This window comes from Perca flavescens, chromosome 15 (genome assembly GCF_004354835.1).
Source record: "Perca flavescens isolate YP-PL-M2 chromosome 15, PFLA_1.0, whole genome shotgun sequence".
Lineage (NCBI taxonomy): Eukaryota > Metazoa > Chordata > Actinopteri > Perciformes > Percidae > Perca > Perca flavescens.
This window is the reverse complement of record NC_041345.1, coordinates 25,292,579-25,315,454: the sequence shown is the minus strand read 5'-3', so window position 1 is coordinate 25,315,454 and position 22,876 is coordinate 25,292,579. Positions and strand designations below refer to the sequence as shown.

Sequence of the window (22,876 nt, the reverse complement as noted above, 5' to 3'; positions counted from 1 at the left end):
ATCATAGTAAGTGTTTCAGTGATGTCAATAAAACTGGGGGCTATAGTTAACTATAATGTAATGGAACTTCTTATTGACTAATATGGGTGTTTCCCATGAGGTATCAACATGTGGGAAAAATATTATCTGTATATCACAGCTAATGTTACATCAGGCATTACATCACTGACATCCCACTTTAACATTGATGTTGTAATATTTCAGCAAATTCAAATTCTCTCTAACTAGTAGCTCCTGTACAGATAAAATGCTAAAACATTTGGTAAGGATTACCAGCTAATTTTGTTTAAGCCCCTCCTATTTGCTCCACACGTCCCAAACTGTTAATGTAATGCATTCTTGCCTAATTTGATTGCTTCAAAAAGTTACCCGTGTAACAATGTCTCAAATCTTCAGACACCCCCCCACACACACACTTCCACCCCACAGTAAAACATTATAACAAAGTTACATATTTCATTTACAGCAACAATAAACCTCTTTTTAATAAGCAACCTCTTTTGATAGTTCTTGATTGCCAAATGGGATTTTTTTTCCCCCCTCTCGTTGGAAAGGGCCAATTCCGTTTGTGATTAAAAACTCCAATCTCCTTCTTCCTCCATCCATTCCTCCAGTCTTTCTTCCTGTGATTTGTTCATTCTCTTGTTTTCTTTCAGCATTTCTGTTTTAATCTCCTGCAACAAAAAAAAAGAAAAAAAATTAAAATATGAATATGTCAGATTGGTTAGGGTTAGGATAAGAATACCAAGGTAAGCCAATCAGAGGTAAAAATAAGGGCGGGAAATTTCTTTGACATCTGAGGAAACATAAATTTGCATCTGGCTAAAGTGCAGGTTGCCAGATATGGCAAGGCAATATTTGCATCTACAAAAAAGGGGCCCTGCAGAAAAAGTTTGGAAACCACTTATGTATGGGGTTTTTGGGTGAGTTTAAATGCAGAATAATAATAAAGTAGTGTTCTATTGTAATTTATAAGGCACAATTTGAATCAGGGACAGTACAGTATATCTAATAGAATAGAAAATATGTTAATTGCCATTTCCACATGTACATTGGAATTCATGTGCATTGCTGTTAGAGTCAGTTCTACAAAAATATAAGAATAAATACAATAACAAAAAATTTAAAATGAAAATATAACTACCATATTAACAACAAAACCTATTATTGCCTTCATGACATCAGTTAAGGTTCTGTCACACCAATCAGCTACACTAGCCCTACTTTTCTAAGCTTAATACACAATGTGTGTGTGTGCGTGTGCGTATGTGTGTGTGTGGGCATGTGTGTGTTTACCTGTTAGAGTGGTTCAGGGTAGACTTGTCTTGGGTCATAGGTCATGTCGGGGATATAGGGCTCGTGGAGGTCAGGATCTAGCGGCAGGCTGTCCAGAGACAGATCAGCGTAGCCATAGGGAGGGTAAGAGCCATCTATCTCTGAGACACAGACACAGAGGAGCAGAGACTGATCAACCAAATGTATTTAACAGATGCACTCAAGAAGCTCCAGAACATACTGGTGACGTGTATATTCCATGAATGAGCTGAGGGCGAGATACGATAGTAGCCACAAATACATCTCTAACTACCTGTAAAATCACATATTGTTGTTTTGACATTACTGTTTGAGTATAGCTTAAACAAATTAGATACAGTGTGTTCATCAGTGAGCTTAGAGGTGTTGGAAGACACTAAACTCTGTCGCTGAGTTTGTCTCTGAGCGAGTGATGAAGTTACAGTATTGGTCGGAGGGAGTGATGACGTCAGTCGAGTTGCTGGTAACGTCCCCCGCTGATGCAGATCAATCAGCTGTTTCATTTCCTCAATACGCCCTTGATGATGCTGCCACCACCATTTTAATGCACAAAGTGTGTTTGTGTGTGTGTGTGTTTTGAGGTAAAACTCAGATTAGATAACTACTCAAATAACAGAAAGGAGTACACATTATGAAGAAAGGAAAAATCTTCAAAAGACAACCATCTGAAAACAGCGCAAGGAAACAATGCCACTGGAACTTAAGTTTAACTTTCCGTTTCCGGCAGAGAGAGTGCCGTTTTTTCCGTTTGATTTATATTTATATTTTATTCATTTATTTTATGAGGACAATGTACATCAATTAACATTTCTGTAAATGTGCCAGTACTAGCCAGTCAGCTAATTTTCACCTGTAATCCTAGTTACCTAGAATAGGATTGCTAAACAACAGTGGGCACAACTGGAGCCACATGTGCGAAAGTCTAACCATGCAGTTCATGTGGATCAACTCTAGATCATTTTTCCTTGTTTGAACACAGTTTTCCAAAATCTACATTTATTTCATGGCTTTAACCACAACCTGCACAACACTGTGGATTTACAGCACTTTGTTCAAATGCTAACACACTGCTGTCAAAACGGTTAACCACACATTCATTTCAGCCGGGTGCATTTCAAACACTGCTGATTGTAATTTCAGATGAAAGCCTGAGCAGGTGTCTTGTTCTAGACTTGTTAGTGACGGTATATAATTTACATAGGTGTAGCTCAAAAAGACTTTTTTTGGAAAAGGATGACAGGTTGGTTGAGGGAGAAGAGTGGCAGGGAGAGTACGGATGAGTGGAGGCGGACCTAGAAGAAGACAAAGAGCTGTAATTTCCGATGAAATAAGAGCTACACTTATAGACCATGTTGTGAATCATGGTCTCTCATTGAGAGAGGCAGGGTTGAGGGATCAACCCAATCTGCAAAGATCTGCAGTGGCATCTGTTATGTGAATTTTCCACCGAACAAACAGGTGAGAGTTGCATAATGATAACATTACAGTCATTGATTTCTGTCTTGCAATTATAGGATATTTACACAGATATAAATACAAACAGTTTTTGCTGTAAATATATATTTTACAATAGGACCCAAAGGCTGCCCCCAACAGGAGGAAGAGGAAAGATATTTTCAGATGCGCAGGGAAAATGCTATTGTTGACATGGTTGCAAGAAAACCAAGGCCAATGGGGGGGGTGGATGTATTACCATGTGTGCTGCAATGGCCAATGAGGATTTGCTTCCCAACACACCACTCATTGGCCAGTACACCACATCAAGACTTATAGCTTTCCTAAAACGGCTTCACGCTCAGCTAGTGCCAGCAGAACAAGGGGAACCAGTGAGGAACCCCCAAGTGTTTGTGATAGTCTGCGATAATGTTGCTTTTCACCACTCTGCAGCTGTCACAGACAGGTTTGCAGCACATTGCAGATGTATGGTGTTGTACCTGCCTATATAGAGGTTTTCTCTGCCTGGAGGTGGAAAGTATGTGTATGCTCACCACCCACATGACCAAATGTCACGAGTGGAAGCTATGAGGTGCTGGATTCAGGGACACAAGGTGTTCCCTAAGTGCATGGCAAGAGAGAACATGTGTTGTGATGTTGATGAAAATTTGTGGCCTAATGCTGGAGAGAGGCCGGATTAGCCCCACAATTCTTTGTTACTATTAACTATAGTTTGTATTCAGTAATTTTGTTTATTACTATAGACAAAATAAAAATATATATCTATTGAAGAAAACTGCTGATTTTCCTTCCTTCCTGTTGACCTAAAAAACTGGTATGTTATAAAATAAAGATTTCTTTGGCTAGAAATGGGAATAGGTGTAAACCGAGCCCTGTGTATCCTGCTCTGCCTTTGAGAAAATGAAAGCTCAGGTGGGCCGATCTGGAATCTTCTCCTTATGAGGTCATAAGGAGAAACTTTAGAAGTTGTTGTTGTGTTGCAGCCTTGGAGCACAGTAAGCGGCGCTCTAGTTTGGATTTATTTTACGCTGAAAAAGCCCTGTAAAACTGCAAACCACCATTGAATAAAAATTAAACTTTCCTCTTATTTGTGAAAATAAGCATGTGACCCATTTCAACTCCACTCCTCAAAGAATCGGAATTCGAGAATCGATGGGAACCGGAATCAAAAGGAAGAATCGGAATTGGAATCAGAATCGTTATAATCCGCAGCGTGGTGTTTCGCATGGTGCTACGTCGGGTCAGCGGTAGTTGGTGGTTCAGTTAGCTGAGAATAGGTGACTGTGAGCCGGGTACAGAGCAGCCGGTTGTGTCGGCGGCGATTACGGTCAAGTTTAGGCAAGAAAAAATGTGCGTTATGCGGCGGAGAAAATTAAGTTTAGGCACCGAAACGACTAGTTAATTTTAGGAAAAACACTCCCAAGGAACACACATTTCCAGGGTGAAAGTCTTTTGTTTTCCCTCGGGAAGCAAACTCTGCTCCCTGGTTAAAATTCCCGTGTTTAACCCCCACCCATCCACCCCGACCTTCTCCCTACGCAGCCAGCTACGTTCTTATACGGCACATGTCGTGCATACAGCAAAAAAACAACAACTTGGAAATCATACGATTTACAGTGCTTATGTTTTTGTAGCTTTTCGAACGTATTGTTCATTAGAACAGGCTGGAAAATCATAGGCCTAAGGATGAATGTGTGGAGGTTGAACGGAGGTGTGTATGGAAGGTGTAACATTAGAAAAAAAAGTTAATTTGGCTCCGCCAACTGCATTATAAATCATCATATCAGCACCTTCAACTGACCTACATTACAACTACTGACAGTGGGCGTGCGTGCGTGCACTGCCGTGGTGGATTATGCATCTGGAAAAAATTACACGCCGCATATCCAGGCTTTAAATAGGACCAATACCCTCCTCAATCTCACACACACACACACACACACACACACACACACTGGATGAAGATTGAAGAAGAAAAGCATTAATTAAAGATGGTTAGATGGAGGGATTTGCACAAAGTATGTACACAGAGGAAATGAGAGAAAAAGAACAATTTAGTGGAGGGGGAGAAAAACTGACGAGAGAAGAGAGAGGGGACAACTGTGTTCTGTCCTTGGCTTTGATAATTCCTTCTCTTTCTCCTTTGTTCTTTCCTTAACTTCTCCTTTCTTCTTCTCCCATCTTTCCACCTGCTTACATCCGTTTTTTCAGTCCCCCCCTTCACTCCTTTATTGTCTTCTTTCTCTCCTCTTGTGTATCCCTCTTTGAATCATCCCGTCATGCCTCTCATTTCTTCCTGCAGTGTCCTCAATTACAGTACATCCCCTATTTTTTGCTAATGAAAGGTTTAGAATTGGGTTTGGTAGTTTAAAGCCTGTTATAAATATAAATTAAATAAATGGTGGTACTTTCTGTATTGCTGTATTTTTTTTTTTTTTTTTTTAACCTTTATTTAACCAGAAAAAGTCCCATTGAGTTACAGTAACTCTTCTCTCAGGGAGTCCTGGCCAAGACTGGCAGCAAAACGTTTCAAAATACATAAAAGACAGGATAAAGGTTACATACTACACCACAAATCTCTATACATACTAGAAGACAAACAAGACATTACACTTAACTTAAGCTAATACAGACATACAACTTTAAGGGCACCTAGTTAAAAGCAATTACACTGTTCAGTCAGAGTTGACTTTAAAAGATTTTTTAATGTATTGAAAGGTGGAAATGATTCTAGATTTAAGGTGTTTTGGAGTTAATTCCAGACATTTGGTGCATATGATGAGAAAGCTGTTTTACCAAGTTCTGTTCTTGTTGATGGAATAATTAATAGTATTATTTTGACGACCTTATCCTGTATTGTACTGATATAACACAATATTGGTGCATACTGCTGTATAGTCCGTACATAAAAGCTTATATTTAGTAGTTTAAACACAAACTTTTTAATCCAAAATCTGAATGTGTGTCATTCTTGTAAATACCAGCAAGTCCTTTAATATTGGGTATCTGCTGATACTAAGTCTGATCTGATACTTATATTTACCGGAATATCTAGTTTAAAGGTTGGGTAGGGTCCTGTTCTATTGCTGCAGGTGTGTGTCATTATGTTGATATCCAAGTGGCGCATGCGAAGCCCATATCCCACAATGCAATGCATTCATATCAGAGAATCGGACAGCGATCAGCTGTCGGGATTATACGTGATTTATACAGCTTCAAGTAACATTAATTTGGTCCCATTACATTTTATTTTAGTGATCTATTAAAGAGATGATTAGGATTATTTGTGCAATGATAATAACTAAATCTAAATAGTGTTTATAGATGCTTTACAAAGTATTTATTAACCATTAACAATGTTTTATAATTATCAGTTGCAACTTAATAACCATCCAAATGTTAATTGAGAAGTATTTCTTTAAAGGTTGACAAATCATTTGGTCATTATTAACAAATACTACATACAATATATAAAATGTTATGATGTGTGCAACAATAAACTGTGAAAATAACACAAATTATAACATTACTAACAATTAGTAAACATTATAAATCATAATTTCATTGTTTAACAGTAGACAGTAGAATAACTGTTAACCTAAGTTTAATTGAATATCAATTTACTATTTATTAATTGTGGTTATTATAACGTGTTACCAAATGGCAATATGAAATTATAAAAGACTTTTGCAAGAAACTAGTGATTGTTTCACGTATATTTAATGTGTTTCCATATATCAAAGTTGATCATCATCTTTTAATTTCTCATGATTACTGATTACATGTACTCTACTCTCTCAGTACGACATCTAACCATCCATCCCTCCTGCTTCCTTTCCATAACACCTTTCATCCTTCTGTATGACACACACATACACACACACACACACACACACACACACACACACACACACACACACACACACACACACACACACACACAAACCCCTATGGTGCAGCAGCAGCTTAATAGACCAATGCTATTCTGTCAACAGTAGGGTGTTGCGCGTGCGTGCGTGTGTGTGTGTGTGCGTGTGTGTGTGTGTGTGTGTGTGTGTGTGTGTGTGTGTGTGTGTGTGTGTGAGATACTAATATCTCTCTGTAGGTGTCCAGGCTGAGATTGTTGTACACGTTGATGTCCAGCTTTAATTTAACAGTGTTCTTGAGTTTGCTGCTGTGTTGACAGCTCGGTTTCGCCATGGGACTTCTGTCTGATGATTTTTTTTTGAGGCCCTCTACACCTATTGTGAAATTTTGCGAGGTGTCAGTAAGGAATAAGCGGGGGGCTTGTGTTTGATGTAGAACACTAAGGGGACCAAAAATAGTTTGTGTTTTTAGAGTTTAAATAGATGGAGGATACTGCTGATCAGCTGTCTACAGTGTTCGCAGTCTCCAAATCTAACTCAATGTGTTACATTAACACATGATTGCGCATTGCACATATTCTTCATACTTTATACTGTAAACAACTGCACATTATTTACAATATTTTGCACATTCCATCCTCTTCCTTTAAAACACTGTAGGGTATTTTCATTTTAAAAGCAAATATATTGGCGTGACCTCTAGCTCACCCAGTAAGAGCGGGCGCCCCATGTAGGCTGAGGCCTTTGCGGTGGCCCGGGTTCAAATCCGACCTGCAGCCCTTTGCTGCCTGTCATCCCCCATCTCTCTCCCACCTTTCCTGTCTATCCACTGTCACTCTGAAATACTGTAAAGGGAAAAAAGCCCCAAAAAAAAAATCTTCTTTGTCTTGCTGAATGTCTATAACAGATCATATTCTGTATTTCTCCATGGTTAAAATTCCGTCCAGAATGATGAGTTAAATTACTGAGGAGCATATTTTATAAGATTTCATTTCCTACCTTCGCCTGTAATGTTAATCCCTTCCAAATGGTTCTTAAGACCACAACTGGGCTGTGGGTTTTTGTAGTTCAACAAGACCAGGACAACATTTTGGTTGTGTTCACTTTCATTTTGACGTCCATAAAAAAATATTTTAGTCTTTGTTTCTTTGCCCAATTGGATTTGGACATCAGTTGCAGTGATGATGATGAATATAATAAGAATAATCACACATTTTATTTTAGGGCACCAATCATGACACCCAAGGTCGCCTTAAAATGCACTAAACACAGTATTCGTAGAGGTAAAAACAGTGAAACATGAAGTGACACCAGCACAGACAATCCCAAAACAAGAGACATAAAGTGAACATATGTGTGATGCTTCTGTGTTCTCACATCTCAGCAATAAATTAGGTGAGAACAGTGTTTCAATAACTAATATAAACTAGAGAACATCTTGTGATGGATTCACACCAGCAATGACGCTAATTAATTCACAATTAAATAAATAAATACATCATGAAATAAATAAATGAGGCAATAAATACATAAATAAATACATCATGAAATAAATAAATGAGGCAATAAATACATAAATAAATAAATACATCATGAAATAAATGAATGAGGCAATAAATACATAAATAAATAAATAAATGTAATTATTTCATGGTACTTTTATTTCATAAGTCCATATTTATCCGGGAGGTGGAGCGCTACCGGTTAGATCTGGTGGGGCTTACCTCTACGCACAGTCTCGGTTCTGGAACCATACTCCTGGATAGGGGTTGGACTCTTTTCTTCTCCGGAGTTGCCCAGGGTGTGAGGCGCCGGGCGGGTGTGGGGATACTCACAAGCCCCCGGCTGAGCGCCGCTGTGTTGGAGTTTACCCGGTGGACGAGAGGGTCGCCTCCCTCGCCTGCGGGTTGTGGGGGAAAACTCTGACTGTTGTTTGTGCATATGCACCAAACAGGAGTTCGGAGTATTCGGCCTTCTTGGAGACCTTGACTGGAGTCCTGCATGGGGCTCCAGTGGGGGACTCCATTGTTCTGCTGGGGGACTTCAACGCACACGTGGGCAATGATGGAGACACCTGGAGGCGTGATTGGGAGGAACGGCCTCCCTGATCTAAACCAGAGTGGTTGTTTGTTGTTGGACTTCTGTGCTAGTCATGGATTGTCTATAACGAACACCATGTTCGAACATAGGGATGCTCATAAGTGTACCTGGTACCAGAGCACCCTAGGCCAAGGTCAATGATCGATTTCATAATCGTTTCATCTGATCTGAGGCCGTATGTTTTGGACACTGGGTGAAGAGAGGGGCAGAGCTGTCAACCGATCACCATCTGGTGGTGAGTTGGGTCAGGGGGTGGGGAAGACTCTGGACAGACCTGGTAAGCCCAAACGTGTAGTGCGGGTAAATTGGGAACGTCTGGAGGAGGCCCCTGTCCGACAGACTTTCAACTCACACCTCCGGCGGAGCTTTCGTGCATCCCTGTGGAGGCTGGGGGCATTGAACCCGAGTGGACAATGTTCAAAGTTTCCATTGCTGAAGCTGCGGCGAGGAGCTGTGGTCTTGGGATCTTAGGTGCCTCAAGGGGCGGTAACCCACGAACACCGTGGTGGACACCAGTGGTCAGGAAGCCGTCCGACTGAAGAAGGAGTCCTTCCGGGATATGTTATCTCGGAGGACTCCGGAGGCAGTTGCAGGGTACCGAAGGGGTCCGAAGGGCTGCAGCCTCTGCCGTGAAAGAGGCAAAGCAGCGGGTGTGGGAGAAGTTTGGAGAAGACATGGAGAAGGACTTTCGGTCGGCACCAAAGTGTTTCTGGAAAACTGTTCGCCACCTCAGGAGGGGGAAGGGGAACCATCCAAGCTGTGTACAGTAAGGATGGGACACTGTTGACCTCCACTGAGGAGGTAATAGGGCGGTGGAGGAGCACTTTGAGGAACTCCTGAATCCGACTAATACGCCCTCTATGTTAGAGGCAGAGCTGGAGGATAACGGGGGATTGTCGTCGATTTCCCAGGCGGAAGTCACTGATGTAGTCAAACAACTACACAGTGGCAAAGCCCCGGGGATTGATGAGATCCGTCCAGAAATGCTCAAGGCTCTGGGTGTGGAGGGGTTGTCCTGGTTGACACGCCTCTTCAACATTGCGTGGAAGTCTGGGACGGTGCCAAAGGAGTGGCAGACTGGGGTGGTGGTTCCTCTTTTTAAAAAGGGGGACCAGAGGGTGTGTGCCAATTATAGGGGTATCACACTTCTCAGCCTCCCTGGTAAAGTCTACTCCAAGGTGCTGGAAAGGAGGGTTCGGCCGATAGTCGAACCTCGGGTTGAGGAGGAACAATGCGGATTCCGTCCTGGTCGTGGAACAACGGACCAGCTCTTCACTCTGGCAAGGATCCTGGAGGGAGCCTGGGAGTATGCCCAACCGGTCTACATGTGTTTTGTGGATTTGGAGAAGGCGTATGACCGGGTCCCCGGGAGATACTGTGGGAGGTGCTGCGGGAGTATGGGGTGAGGGGGTCTCTACTCAGGGCCATCCAATCTCTGTATGACCAAAGTGAGAGCTGTGTCCGGGTTCTCGTAGTAAGTCGGACTCGTTTCAGGTGAGGGTTGGCCTCCGCCAGGGCTGCGCTTTGTCACCAATCCTGTTTGTAATATTTATGGACAGGATATCGAGGCGTAGTCGGGTGGGGAGGGTTGCAGTTTGGTGGGCTGGGGATCTCATCGCTGCTCTTTGCAGATGATGTGGTCCTGATGGCATCATCGGCCTGCGACCTTCAGCACTCACTGGATCGGTTCGCAACCGAGTGTGAAGCGGTTGGGATGAGGATCAGCACCTCTAAATCGGAGGCCATGGTTCTCAGCAGGAAACCGATGGAATGCCTTCTCCAGGTAGGGAATGAGTCCTTACCCCAAGTGAAGGAGTTCAAGTACCTTGGGGTTTTGTTCGCGAGTGAGGGGACAATGGAGCAGGAGATTGGTCGGAGAATCGGGCGCAGCGGGTGCGGTATTGCATTCAATCTATCGCACCGTTGTGACGAAAAGAGAGCTGAGCCAGAAGGCAAAGCTCTCGATCTACCGGTCAGTTTTCGTTCCTACCCTCACCTATGGTCATGAAGGCTGGGTCATGACCGAAAAGAACGAGATCCAGGGTACAAGCGGCGAAATGGGTTTCCTCAGGAGGGTGGCTGGCGTCTCCCTTAGAGATAGGGTGAGAAGCTCAGTCATCCGTGAGGAGCTCGGAGTAGAGCCGCTGCTCCTTTGCGTCGAAAGGAGCCAGTTGAGGTGGTTCGGGCATCTGGTAAGGATGCCCCCTGGGCGCCTCCCTAGGGAGGTGTTCCAGGCACGTCCAGCTGGGAGGAGGCCTCGGGAAGACCCAGGACTAGGTGGAGGGATTATATCTCCAACCTGGCCTGGGAACGCCGATCCCCCAGTCGGAGCTGGTTAATGTTGCTCGGGAAAGGGAAGTTTGGGGTCCCCTGCTGGAGCTGCTCCCCCCGCGACCCGACACCGGATAAGCGGACGAAGATGGATGGATGGATATTTATTTATTTCAAGACACTTTTATTTTCCTAATGCCTTATTTATTTATTTCAAGAGACTTTTATTTTCCTAATACCATCTTTATTTATTTCACTCTGTATTTATTTCCAGTTCTTATATGCAAATCAGGGGGCGTGACTATCTCTCACATTCAGAACAAGGTGAATGGGACTTCTTTGGCAGACCAACAACAGGACAATTTTAACAGTTTTCGCTGTCTTATACATCACTAAATTCACTTCTGACAACGTTTTAGGTGAGAAATTAACTGTTTAGATTTCAAATATAGGCAGTCTTGCGAAAATCGTTGCTAAATTGACAATTTGCTTCAAAGTTTTCGGAGTTAACGTAACTCGACAACCAGCAGCGCCTGCCCCGGCCGCTGGCTCGTTGCTCGGACAGTCTCGCTCGGACACCCCGCTGTAAACCGGAGGTGTCTCAGACCGCTCTCGTAAATAAGGCTACGTTCAGACTGCAGGCCAAAGTGGCCCAAATCCGAGGTCCCAGGTCAGGCTTCTTCAGAAGTAGTGTGAACACTCAAATCTAGCCCAGATCTGATTTTTTCAGATCAGATTCAGGCCACTTCCACATGTGGTCCTGAATCCGACCCAGATCAGATTTTTTTCAATGCGACCGCAGTGTGAACAGCCGAGGCGGATTTGATGTGACTTTCACCTCAAAAACCCTTGCTGTGCCGTCTCTCCCCGCGGGGAGGGGCGGGGCCCCCTGCTTCCAGTGCGGCTGTTAACCGGGGCAGACTGTCCTCAGTGTTCCCCAACCGCGCGTCGCATCGCCAGGGCTGGGATCGGCTCACGTAAAAAGGTGATGTCGGCGACCCCTGATATAGGCCACATTTTAAAAGCTAATGTGAATAGCCAAACAAAAAATCGGATCTGAGCAAAAAATCAGAATCAGGCATTAAGACTTGCGGTGTGAACGTAGCCTAAGAGGCTTTTATTTCGCCGTTGACGGATCGTTTGTTTAAATATCACAACACATGTCCATCATAAGATTAATGGGAACCTGGGGTTAACTGTCTTTTCGGAGTTAAACTCAACAACCACCTGACAACCTCGCTGGCCAGCCGTCTTTCACACACACACCGCCACACACACACCTCCACACACACACACACACCTCCACACACACACACACACCTCCACACACACACACACACACACACACACACACACACACACACACACACACACAAACACAAACACAAATACAGCGCAGCAGCAGAGGAGAGAGTGGGTCACAGCAATAAAATCAGCCCACTTCGTAGCCACAAACCCAGGCACGAATCAGCCGTTTCTCCTAGTGGACCCTCTGCCCTGTTTCTGATGTATCGTACCTCCCGCACAAACATAATAGTTCACCATTTTTGCTAGGTCTCCAATATAACTGATAGCCTACCCGTGGTTAGACTAACGGTAACTCTAGTCTTAGTGGAAGGGAGGGGGAGTGCTTAAAACCACTGTAAAAAGTTCCAAATTTGTATATTATATTCAGCAATTTGTTATAAAAAGCCATACAAAACAATGGTGGGCGGCTCTAATCTTTATGTTTAATAAGCACATTGCTTAACTTCATGAAAAATGTGACCTGCAATTTACATTTTAACAACGCCTCAGCTGTCGTGTCAACCCGCAGTGGACAGAGTACCACGAGCTGCCTGTTGTGGTGCTCTGTCAGGTCAACGCTAGTTGGTCGTCTAGTTACCCCAGAATAGGTGACTGTGGGCTGGGCACACAGCACCGCAAACTGCCGGTCGTGGTGCTCCGTCAGGTCAGCGCTAGTTGGTGGTCTAATTACCCCAGAATAGGGGACTGTGCGGTGGGTAAAGAGTACAGTGTTGCACTCTCACTTCGCCAGCCTTTTTTTGCCCACGGCTCGGTTCTGAATGTGAAAGATAGCCACGCCCCCTGATTTGCATATAAGAACTGGAAATAAATAGAGAGGGAAATAAATAAATGTGGCATTAGGAAAATAAAAGTCTCTTGAAATAAATAAATATGGTATTAGGAAAATAAAAGTCTCTTGAAATAAATAAATGTGGACTTATGAAATAAAAGTATCTTGAAATAAATAAATAAGCTATTACAAGAATAAAGTCACTATATTGCAGAAAATAATCCACCTGCACCATAGTCTGCTGTGCATTACATGATATCTCTGCTGATACGGTAGATGTCAGACCTCCTGCCAGACACAGAGCCCCGTTACATTTATTTAATTTTTTATGTATTTATTGCCTCATTTATTTATTTCATGATGTATTTATTTATTTATTCATTTATTTATGTATTTATTCATTTATTTATGTATTTATTTATTTAATTGTGAATAAAACGGCATTCCATAAAAACAATAACAGTGTCACTGTTGTGGCTAGTATCGCTAAATCTAACAAAATAACTGCTGAAGAAATGTCACTGTTGGGTTGGCCTTATAGATTACATCAGTGAGAGGTCCAAAGGCTAGTCATGAGTCTTGTTTAAGTGTTTTAGATGCTAAAACTACACAACATGTTAAATATGTGTATTTGTAGTTTCATTACCAGTGTTTTGGGAGTATTCCCCTGTAAATCAAAGTACTTACCATCAGCTAGGTATGTAGGCTCCAAAGGAACTGCATGGGCCTGTTGAGGAACAGACAGAGACAGAGATGAACAAAATAATCAATGATTTTGTACACCACTATGGAAACACGGCTTCAGTCGAAAGCAGATGGGTCAATAAAGTAGTTATCACAGTGGAGGCTGTGAAGGTGGACACACACACACACACACATACACACACACACCTTGCAAACCAATGTTATTGACCAAATAGAACAATTCTCACACAGAGCAAATGTCAGTCCACTGAACAACTGTAATAGGAAAACACGAATGGATGAAAAAATGTACTTGGAGACAGTTTATAACTTTGAAAATGTTGAATCTTAGCTAAACAAATACACTGTTTCTTATTTAGACCAAACATAAAATAAAGAACAAAGAAACTGATTAGAATACAACACAAAAAGTGAATTACTGTCATTTGATTGCTATTTTTAGCCTTATTTGTTATTTCTATCTTTACCTTATTCATTTATGTATTTGTACAGCATGTATTGGAGGTTGCAATCTTAATTTCATTGTACTTTACAATGAGTTCTATTCTATTGTGGTCCAGCAGCCAGCATTAGAGGGTAATATGTGTATTATATCATGTGTGTGCGCATCCATGCTTTCCTGTGTGTGTCGCAAGTCATGTTTCCATCTAATTGTTAAGCAAATTTGAAGTGAACTTTTAAAATGTCTCAAAAAAGAAAAAAAATGACAATGTGAATTACAAGCGTTTCCATCAACTGGTTTAGAGTCACAAGTTGACGTTAAGCATGGTTGTAGATTGCAAACCGTAAAAGTAAATCAAAGAAGCTAAATTATTTGGCTAAATGGAGCGAGGTAGCATTTTACAAATTGGCCAACTGTGCAGAATACAGGGTTGCGGCAGAGACATTTAGCATCAGCGAGACAACCATTCACCGCTGTGTATACGCGGTGTGCAGGGCCATACGATTCAAGCTGTTGAACCAATTTATCAATTTACCTGACGTGTCTGAGGCACAGGCAATAGCTCACCGCAACTCCACTACGCACCTTGTGCCACAAGTGTACGCCGTACTGGATGGGACCCGTATCCCGATCCTTCCCTCATCCGATGGATACCGGGACTATAGTCATGTGAGTTACATTTTTGCTACGTCACAACTTACTCGGCAAAGCTGTTTCCATATCCCATTTTGCGCATTCACTCTTTTTTTCGAAAAAAGGCATAAACCACCTCAAGCGAGCGTAAAAAAATTTTTGGGCAAATTTGAGGAAGTTTTTCCGAATTTTGCCATTTCCATCAACATTTTCTAATGCAATACTTCAAAATGCACATAAATATATGTTGATGGACATCAACAACAGACATACAGTCTCTGTGAGTGGGTTACATCGTTAAGTTCTCTAACTAAGTTGAACATTTTATCATTCTCTTTTCATTTTAAGTTCTTTCTTTAAGAAAGTAAGTAAGACAGCTAGTTCACCCACGCAGGTGTTTTCACTTGTGTGAAGACCTCCTCTCTGGAAAAAGAAGACTTTCGATGGAAAACTAATGTTGGTTGCTGTTCAAAGTCTGTGGCTCTTTTGCAGGCCCACAGGAAGTGCGCTGGGCTTTGAAGCCCATTTGACATAGCAGCCAAAACAGTGGAACTTCACCTTTCGTGTCTGTCACATGATGCCATGGGGCCCGAAAATACTTATTCCTATAGACTTACATAGCGAAGGAGACGTCTGTAAATCAGTGGATACATTTTTTTGGAGCGTCACAACCCCCTGCAAAATGACTCATTTCACTATCAGCTTTTGATGTGCTCCAACAGATTAATACAAAAAGGAATACAAATTTCTCCCTTTTGGTTTCTATTTTAGTTTTTTCTCAAATGAGACAGGGCATGTGGTTTACAGATCAGATATGTATGCTGTAGATAAAAACCCGATAACAAAGAAACTAAAAAAACATGACAGTTAAGCCTGGACAACTAACACCTTCATGATTCTTATTGGCGGAGTTGAAGTAATAAATACAAATTTAGCAGTGCCTTCTCAGGGTGTTGTCAAAGTTAAACCTTTGTGTCGTCCTTACCATTTCCCAGGCGGCAGGGTCATGTTTGAAGAGTGAGTGTGTGAGCTCCACTGACACTCTCTTCCTGTAGTCTGAACTCTTGTCTTCCGAAATTCGGAACAGCACTGCTGCCGCGTACGTGGCTGCAGGGAGAGGGCAACGCTACAGTCAGTCAACAGGCCATGCACTCGCTTCACCCAAAACATGAATATTCAGTTCCTGCAACAATTTGCAATTGTGTGATCATAGGAATTATTAGAAATTGATCATAAGAACAATTACAAATTTGAATAATCGTCTTAACATTTATCATCAGTTTGCTGTATAATTTCATTGTTTTGTTAATATATGTTTTGCGAAAGAAGGGCAGATTATATAATGCCAGGATCAGACTACACATCAGAGTTCAGCCCGATTTTGACCCGACAAACACGTCGCAGACAAACGTTCAAAGTTGTGCCCGATTATCAGGGTCGGGAACGTCTTTACCTCTTGCAGTGTGACAAAGATCGGCAATCTGGGATGCTTCACGGCCAATACCAAGGGGGTAAGCTTCGCTTCAGAACTCGAGCCATCATGGCGCCATTTTGTTGCTAACTGGTCATCACCTCCTGTTAGCATTCCGCTGACCGGCATTTTTTTTTTACGTCACTTGACTGCGAATAACTTTACATCTGAAGCGTTTAAAGACTCTATTTGTCCGTTGTTTAGTTCCAAAGAAACACGACAATGTATAAAAGGCTCCGTTTTTGTAAAAATAGGCTAACGATTGTGTCATAACCAAGTGACTTACTGTTGCATAGTAGAGGAATTACCGTATAGTACAGGAGAAGCTCGCAGGCAGTTTCGACTTACATGAGATGTTTAGGTTTAATTACTAATGTTAACTAGCATGTTAGTGATCAATAATTAGCCTGTGCTTATGTTATCTCCTTACATACACCTACAGTCTCCGTATCTGTAAGATTGGGAATGATTGAGATTTCTCTTGGCACAGCTACCAGAAGACTTACAACTTTCAGACACGTTGCTCACGTCACATTCTCTCAGTTGGAGGCTGCGCAGTAAAGCTGGCCATCACCGGAAAAGTGCTTCTAATAGCCTTCACTGGTCTCCGTCCAGAGCAACGGGGTCTATTGGTCCATTATATACTGTCTATGGCCAATACGCAGAAAGTGTAGCATGTCGAATTTTTTTTCTTCCTTTTTCCGCCTAGTGTGACATGTTCCTTGACATTGACCAATAGGAAGAGAGGGTGCTCTCTGGCACACATGTAAAAATGGCGAAAAGGAGAGACCTTACAGCTGCTGTCCTGTGGAGCAACGAGACAGAGGAAAGATACACACAGTACCCATATAGGCTTTTTTTTTCACGGCAGGGGTCGCCCCGCTTCCCAGCATTGCACGCTGGTGGACTAGCCACTAGAAGTTATCAGTTTCTCTTCACTGACCACTGACAAGCTAAGAAAACAGGCTACACCCTCCCAGCACCACGATGGCTGCAGCTGATTGGACAAACGCTACACGTAGGGCTCCCGGATTTCAAAACAGATCTTAATGGTGGCTCGTTTGCAAAACGATCTCTTATTTTGCGAAAATAGTTCACCGAAATGTGTTTCTGAAAACATTTTAGGTGAGAAATAGGCTATGCGGTTGCTAAATCTGTATTTATTTCAGATGGACACCGGTCAGTTTGCCTAGGGCGTCAAATGTAGAAGTTGTCAAATGTGTTGGGGGGTGCCGTGTCGCCCTCAGGTCTACTTCCCATTAATAATAGAATTAGAACGACAAGCGAAATAAAACATGTTTATTAAACATGATCATCCTAAGGCGCCCCCCTCAGCCACACGTTTACTTGTCAACCTTTCATTACGCGACGTTTCCAGTCTACGGGTCAGACTCAAACACACGGAGCTCTGAAGCAGAGCTGTGCGTCGCTTGGTGTCCACTCTCGCTGTAGAAATAGAGAGGAGCAGCGGGACAGACACGGAGCTGCTGCAGCGCGCCTTCCCTGGTCTGTGCAGCTTCAGGTTTATAATGGACGCGCTCTGCTGTGGGCATGCTGCGGCAGATGTGTCCCTATTTCTGCGTACCGTATTTTCCGGACTATAAGTCGCACTTTTTCCCTACTTTGGCTGGTCCTGTGACTTATAGTCAGGTGCGACTTATATATCAAAATATATATAATTTAACATGTTTTTACATGAAAACATTGCCGTCTACAGCCGCGAGAGGGCGCTCTAGGCTTGTGACAACTAGAACGCTCCTCCTAAAGACAACTGAGAAAGAAAAGAGATAACAAACTGCAGGTAGTAAAATATGCAGCCGAAAACGGTAATCGAGCAGCAGAAAGAGAGTTTGAAATGAGGGAGAAACTTATGAGGGAGACTGGCGAAAAGGTGACTCTTACTGCAATGAAGAAAACAAAGAAAGCTAATCGGCTAATCGTGGGCTGAAAGCGAGACGGCCAGAGCTGGAGGAAGGAGTCGGGAGGGGCTCGTTCACGGTGCAGTTACGTCTCCACGCCTTTTAATACCTCCATGCTCCACGCCCTGGTAGCTAGTTGTTCTGTGTGCTATTGTATAGTTCAATAACTGTTAATGTGTTACGTTAACATACCGGACACTTACCGTATTCAGCGTATTGTTCTGTGTGCAATTGTGTAGTTGAATAACTCTTGTATTTATAATCTAAATAAATGCGACTTATAGTCCGGTGCGACCTATATATGTTTTTTTTCTCTTCATGACGCATTTTTTGACTGATGCGACTTATACTCCGGAGCGACTTATAGTCCGAAAAATACGGTAGTTTTGTGTTTCCACCTCCGATGTAGACAGCGTAGCCTACAGCCACTTCCCTAAACTGTCTCATTCAGAGACCAGCGTCCCAAACGGGGCTCTTTGTCTGGCAGGAGGTCTGACATCTACCGTCTCAGCAGAGATATCACGTAATGCACAGCAGACTATGGGGCAGGTGGATCATTTTCTGAAATATAGTCACTGTATTCTTGTAATAGCTTATTGTATTATCACTTAATTTTTCTCAAAATATCACAACTCCTCCAAACCTCAGAGAACACAGATGAGATATATTTTGAATGTGCACAAAGTTTTGAACATGAGCAGAACTCTTGCTCAAACACATCTAAAATATTACAGTCCAGGGGTTTATTAACTCATTAAAATGAATTCATGAATCATTCAGGTGAATAGTTGTCATATGCACATTTAAGGAGGTTACTTCCTCAACAAAAGAAGCAAAAGTGGGAAGAGTAAATGTTGCCTAGGCTACATGTGTGCTGACTCAGATATAATTAGAAAAGTCGATCCAAAGGAGAATAAATAGATTAAATCAATACAGAATGCCTGAGAGCATTACTGCAATATATTCCATTATGTTTTTATATTTGGATTGTAATCTATGTTTCCCTTTAGATAAAGATATTTCCAGCATAAATTGATTCAGAAAAAGGTAAAGAAAAATAAGTGCATACATATTCACCAGAATGCAGGAAATGAAGTATTTCATGCTCAAAAATTTCAGGGATGGACCTCCAGACCCCCCCATCATAAGTCACCATGCACACAAATCTGGAAACTAAACACTGGCCTTTAGGTTGACAGACCAGTTATAATTAGACCAAATGTTGGTGCCCGAAGAAACTAAAATGCTAGATTTTAGAAACAAAAATGAACATACATTGCTACTCTATCGCTGACACAGCGCTGTGGACATCTGGCAATGGGAGACTGGGGAGCCTGGGAGGGGCGCAAAACTCAATCTCGCCTAGGGCAACCAAAGGGCTAAACTGGCCCTGCTATGAACTTGCATCAACCTATGAACTTGCCTGTGATTTTGATGACAGCACACAACTCAGTCTGCGGGCTGGTTGGTGTCATACTTGTAGAGTTGCCACTCTTTTGTCCAAGAAACAGCAATAATTTATAGCACTATGTCTGTCTAGTCTGACATAGAAATTGTATAGTCTGATCCTAGCATAAGATTAATCTTCTTTCTGCTCGTTTTCATATACTATTTATATATATATAGATATATATATAGTTTTTTTTTGGGGGTTTAGATTTAATAATGCAGCAAATGGCCGCTGGTCGGACCTGAACCCTCAGCCGCTGAGTCGAGGACTGAGCCTCTCAATGTGGGCGCCTGCTCTACCAGGTAAGCTACCCAGGCGGCCCTTTCTGCTCCTTTTCATTCAGGACTTGACATTTTGTCTTTGCATTCAGTTGTTTGTTTGATGAATGGGATAAATAAATTAAGATAATCCAATTCAAAACCACATTTATAAGCCAATTAATGTCAACCTTCAATCTCAACAAACCAACATCTAACTACAAGGTAGGCAGGCAATCATATCACAATCAGGCAGTTTTAAAGATTCCAAAACAAGCCATTACCAATTTGATCCCTAAAACTAACCATTTGGTTACGGAGCTTGCTGGCAATGCTGCACAGCATGACAGGAAGCACTTTTTGGCTATGATGGAAATATGCCATTTCAAACTTATTTGGATTAAAAATTCAGCAGTGGAGTTAATCTTTATGCATTCATACCGATGCTCCACAGCAATCACATTCTAATTAACCGGCTACCCCAGGCAACATTTTAAAGCCGACATAACCCTGCCACTATTTTTAGTCTCTTAAGTTGAGGGAAAAGCTTGGATGTTTGTGTTACATGCTTCATGTACGTTATTATTTGTTTGCTAAGTCTGTTTCCATTGAACTTTCTCACATTTAGTTAGACCATATTAGGTGTGTTAGCCTGAAACATCTTAACATGGAAGAGCACACATTGGGTAATATCTAGTTGTTAGTTGAGATGTGTCTCTGAAGCAGGAAAGGAGAGAGAGACATACCGATTCCCTCGTTGTTGGAGTGCAGCAGCTCCATGAGTGGTGCCGACGCTCCCTCTGCATCGATGAGCTCTGCAGACTGTTTGTCCAGGGCCAGCTCGCACAGGACACCCGCCGATACTCGCTTCACGTTCTCCACGTACGAGTACAGCAGCTGGACACACACACACACACACACACACAGCCAAATGAACGTATTTATACAGTATTCTAATGTCTCTCAGTTACACCTTCTATAGACATAAATAGTGTCTAGGTGTGACGGGCTGTATGACACAACATGTTTCTATGTGTTCTGAATGTCCACACTACTGTAGACGACTTTACACGCCTGCTGTGATAAGCCGGCCATTCGTTACATTATCTGCAAGGTGACTGTTGATCAGCTGCTTCATTACATGCAGTCCGTAGTAAAACCGATGATGATATTTGATATTTGTCTCGATCAACTAAAGTACATTTCCAGGATAATTGCTTGACATCCGGCGCAATGTCCCTCCCTCTTTCGCTTTCTGTGTTTTGCCATTCTCAAACTCTGTTCGATTAAGGAAAAAAAAATGATTTAAAGCTAGCAAGCTACATGCTAAGAATGTAAAGTTTTGAAGAAAAAAAACTGCTTTCGGTGAAAGACTGTAAACAGCATTTCCTCTCTAACTGGAACGTTTTTGGGACCGATTAGTAGGGATTGCAGTGGATGAAGTACACACAGCGATACACTGGTAAGTGCGAATGGCATTGGACCATGTATTGAGCCAATTTAAATAGCTCAAGTTGAGGGATTGACGTTAACAGTGACTGTATTACCTGCCACTGCCGAAATCTCCCCGCATTTGCAAATGCGGGTAACACAGTCACTCTCACTAGCCACTTTGGTGGGTGGCATGCCTTTATATTGTACCACTGTTAGCTGGAGTAGCCTACTGTGCCACCGCCCAACACAGGAACACAGCTGTGACCCAGAGTGGAGTACGGTGGCCCATATGGCACATCAGACCAGCAAGCCGCGGTGATTCCTTAAAATATCCCCCAGAGTTCCGTTCAGCGCACATGGCAAGCCAAGGCAACAGTTGCGTCTGTACAGGTAACGGACTGTATAAGGTATAGGTTAGTGGAAGATGCACAGAGAGAGAGTGCAGCAATTTAGCAGGACATTTTGTCTGTGCGCTCCGCTTCCCGTCACCAAGGGAGCGTGCCGGCTGCTAAGTGACACGCAAGTGCTCAAAATCACTTTCAACTAATCTTCTCCACTCCTGCACCACTTAGCTTATGCATATGAAGCTACTCTTTTCATGTCTGTGTCTTATTCGGTTGCATGTTTTCATACAAAAAGGAGCTTAACACACATAATCATAGCTGAATATTTGATGACTGCAGTGTTTTATTTGATGTAGTCTTGATTTCAGTGTCTGGTTCTCATTTACATTTAAAAACAAATCAGGTTCTTCAAGTTAATTGTAGCAAACCATAATCAACTTTATTCAAATAAAACGTAATATTTTCACAAAATAGCGGCTAGTGAAGATGCTGAGTGGCTAGAAGCTTTTTTGGAAAACCACTAGCCACAGTGGCTGGTGAGCAAAAAAGTTAATGTCAAGGCTCACGTTACTGGAGCTCAGACAATTGTGATTGGTTTAAAGAAATGCAAACAACCCAGTTTTTTTCTTCTCCTATCCCAGAATGCATCTGTGGGGAAGCCAGACCATATCTCCACAGCGCTGTGGCGATAGGGTCTGGCTATGCAAGACTAGGACGGTACAGACATGTCCCGACAAATATCAAAAGCGCTGCTGAATTGTTCTGCTGAAATATTCTTTCGATCTCAAATGGTCTTGTCATTTTAACTCCACACAGGTTTGTGGGTTTTCTGCAAAAAGTAACTTCTCAGACCTCCCTTAGCGAGGTATTTCTCTCTAGTGGCCGCCAAAACAGTCACTTCTCTCTTCTGTTCTGTGACTGAGGAGCAGCCCCTCCCCTCTCTGCTCTCTCCTCATGTGCAGGGGAGGGGGGACAGGGTGCAGGGGCCGGTCTGAATGTCGAGAACAACAACAATATCGCCCTTGGTAAAAATGAATGCGTGTGGTAGGAGAAGATTCTTATCCATCACAAATATCAGGCCTGGGATAGGAAAAATGTTTTCAAGCAAAAGAAGTAGATTTCTCCCAATGACAGCCAA

The 22,876-nt window shown here is 42.5% G+C and overlaps 1 protein-coding gene across 3 annotated transcripts in view; it reads right to left on the bottom strand.

Annotated features, from left to right (window-relative positions):
* Positions 1 to 356: 356 nt before the first annotated feature.
* Positions 357 to 22,876, bottom strand: part of jupb (junction plakoglobin b) — a 150,443-nt gene continuing 127,923 nt past the window's right edge. For all 3 annotated transcript variants that reach the window (XM_028599042.1, XM_028599040.1, XM_028599041.1), the window contains exons 13-17: positions 20,707 to 20,857; positions 15,849 to 15,970; positions 13,771 to 13,810; positions 1,297 to 1,436; positions 357 to 674 (exon numbers count right to left, since the gene is read on the bottom strand). In XM_028599042.1, the coding sequence (XP_028454843.1) occupies positions 1,300 to 1,436; positions 13,771 to 13,810; positions 15,849 to 15,970; positions 20,707 to 20,857 (450 nt within the window). In that variant the 3' untranslated portion in view covers positions 357 to 674; positions 1,297 to 1,299. The remainder of the gene's footprint in view (positions 675 to 1,296; positions 1,437 to 13,770; positions 13,811 to 15,848; positions 15,971 to 20,706; positions 20,858 to 22,876) is intronic.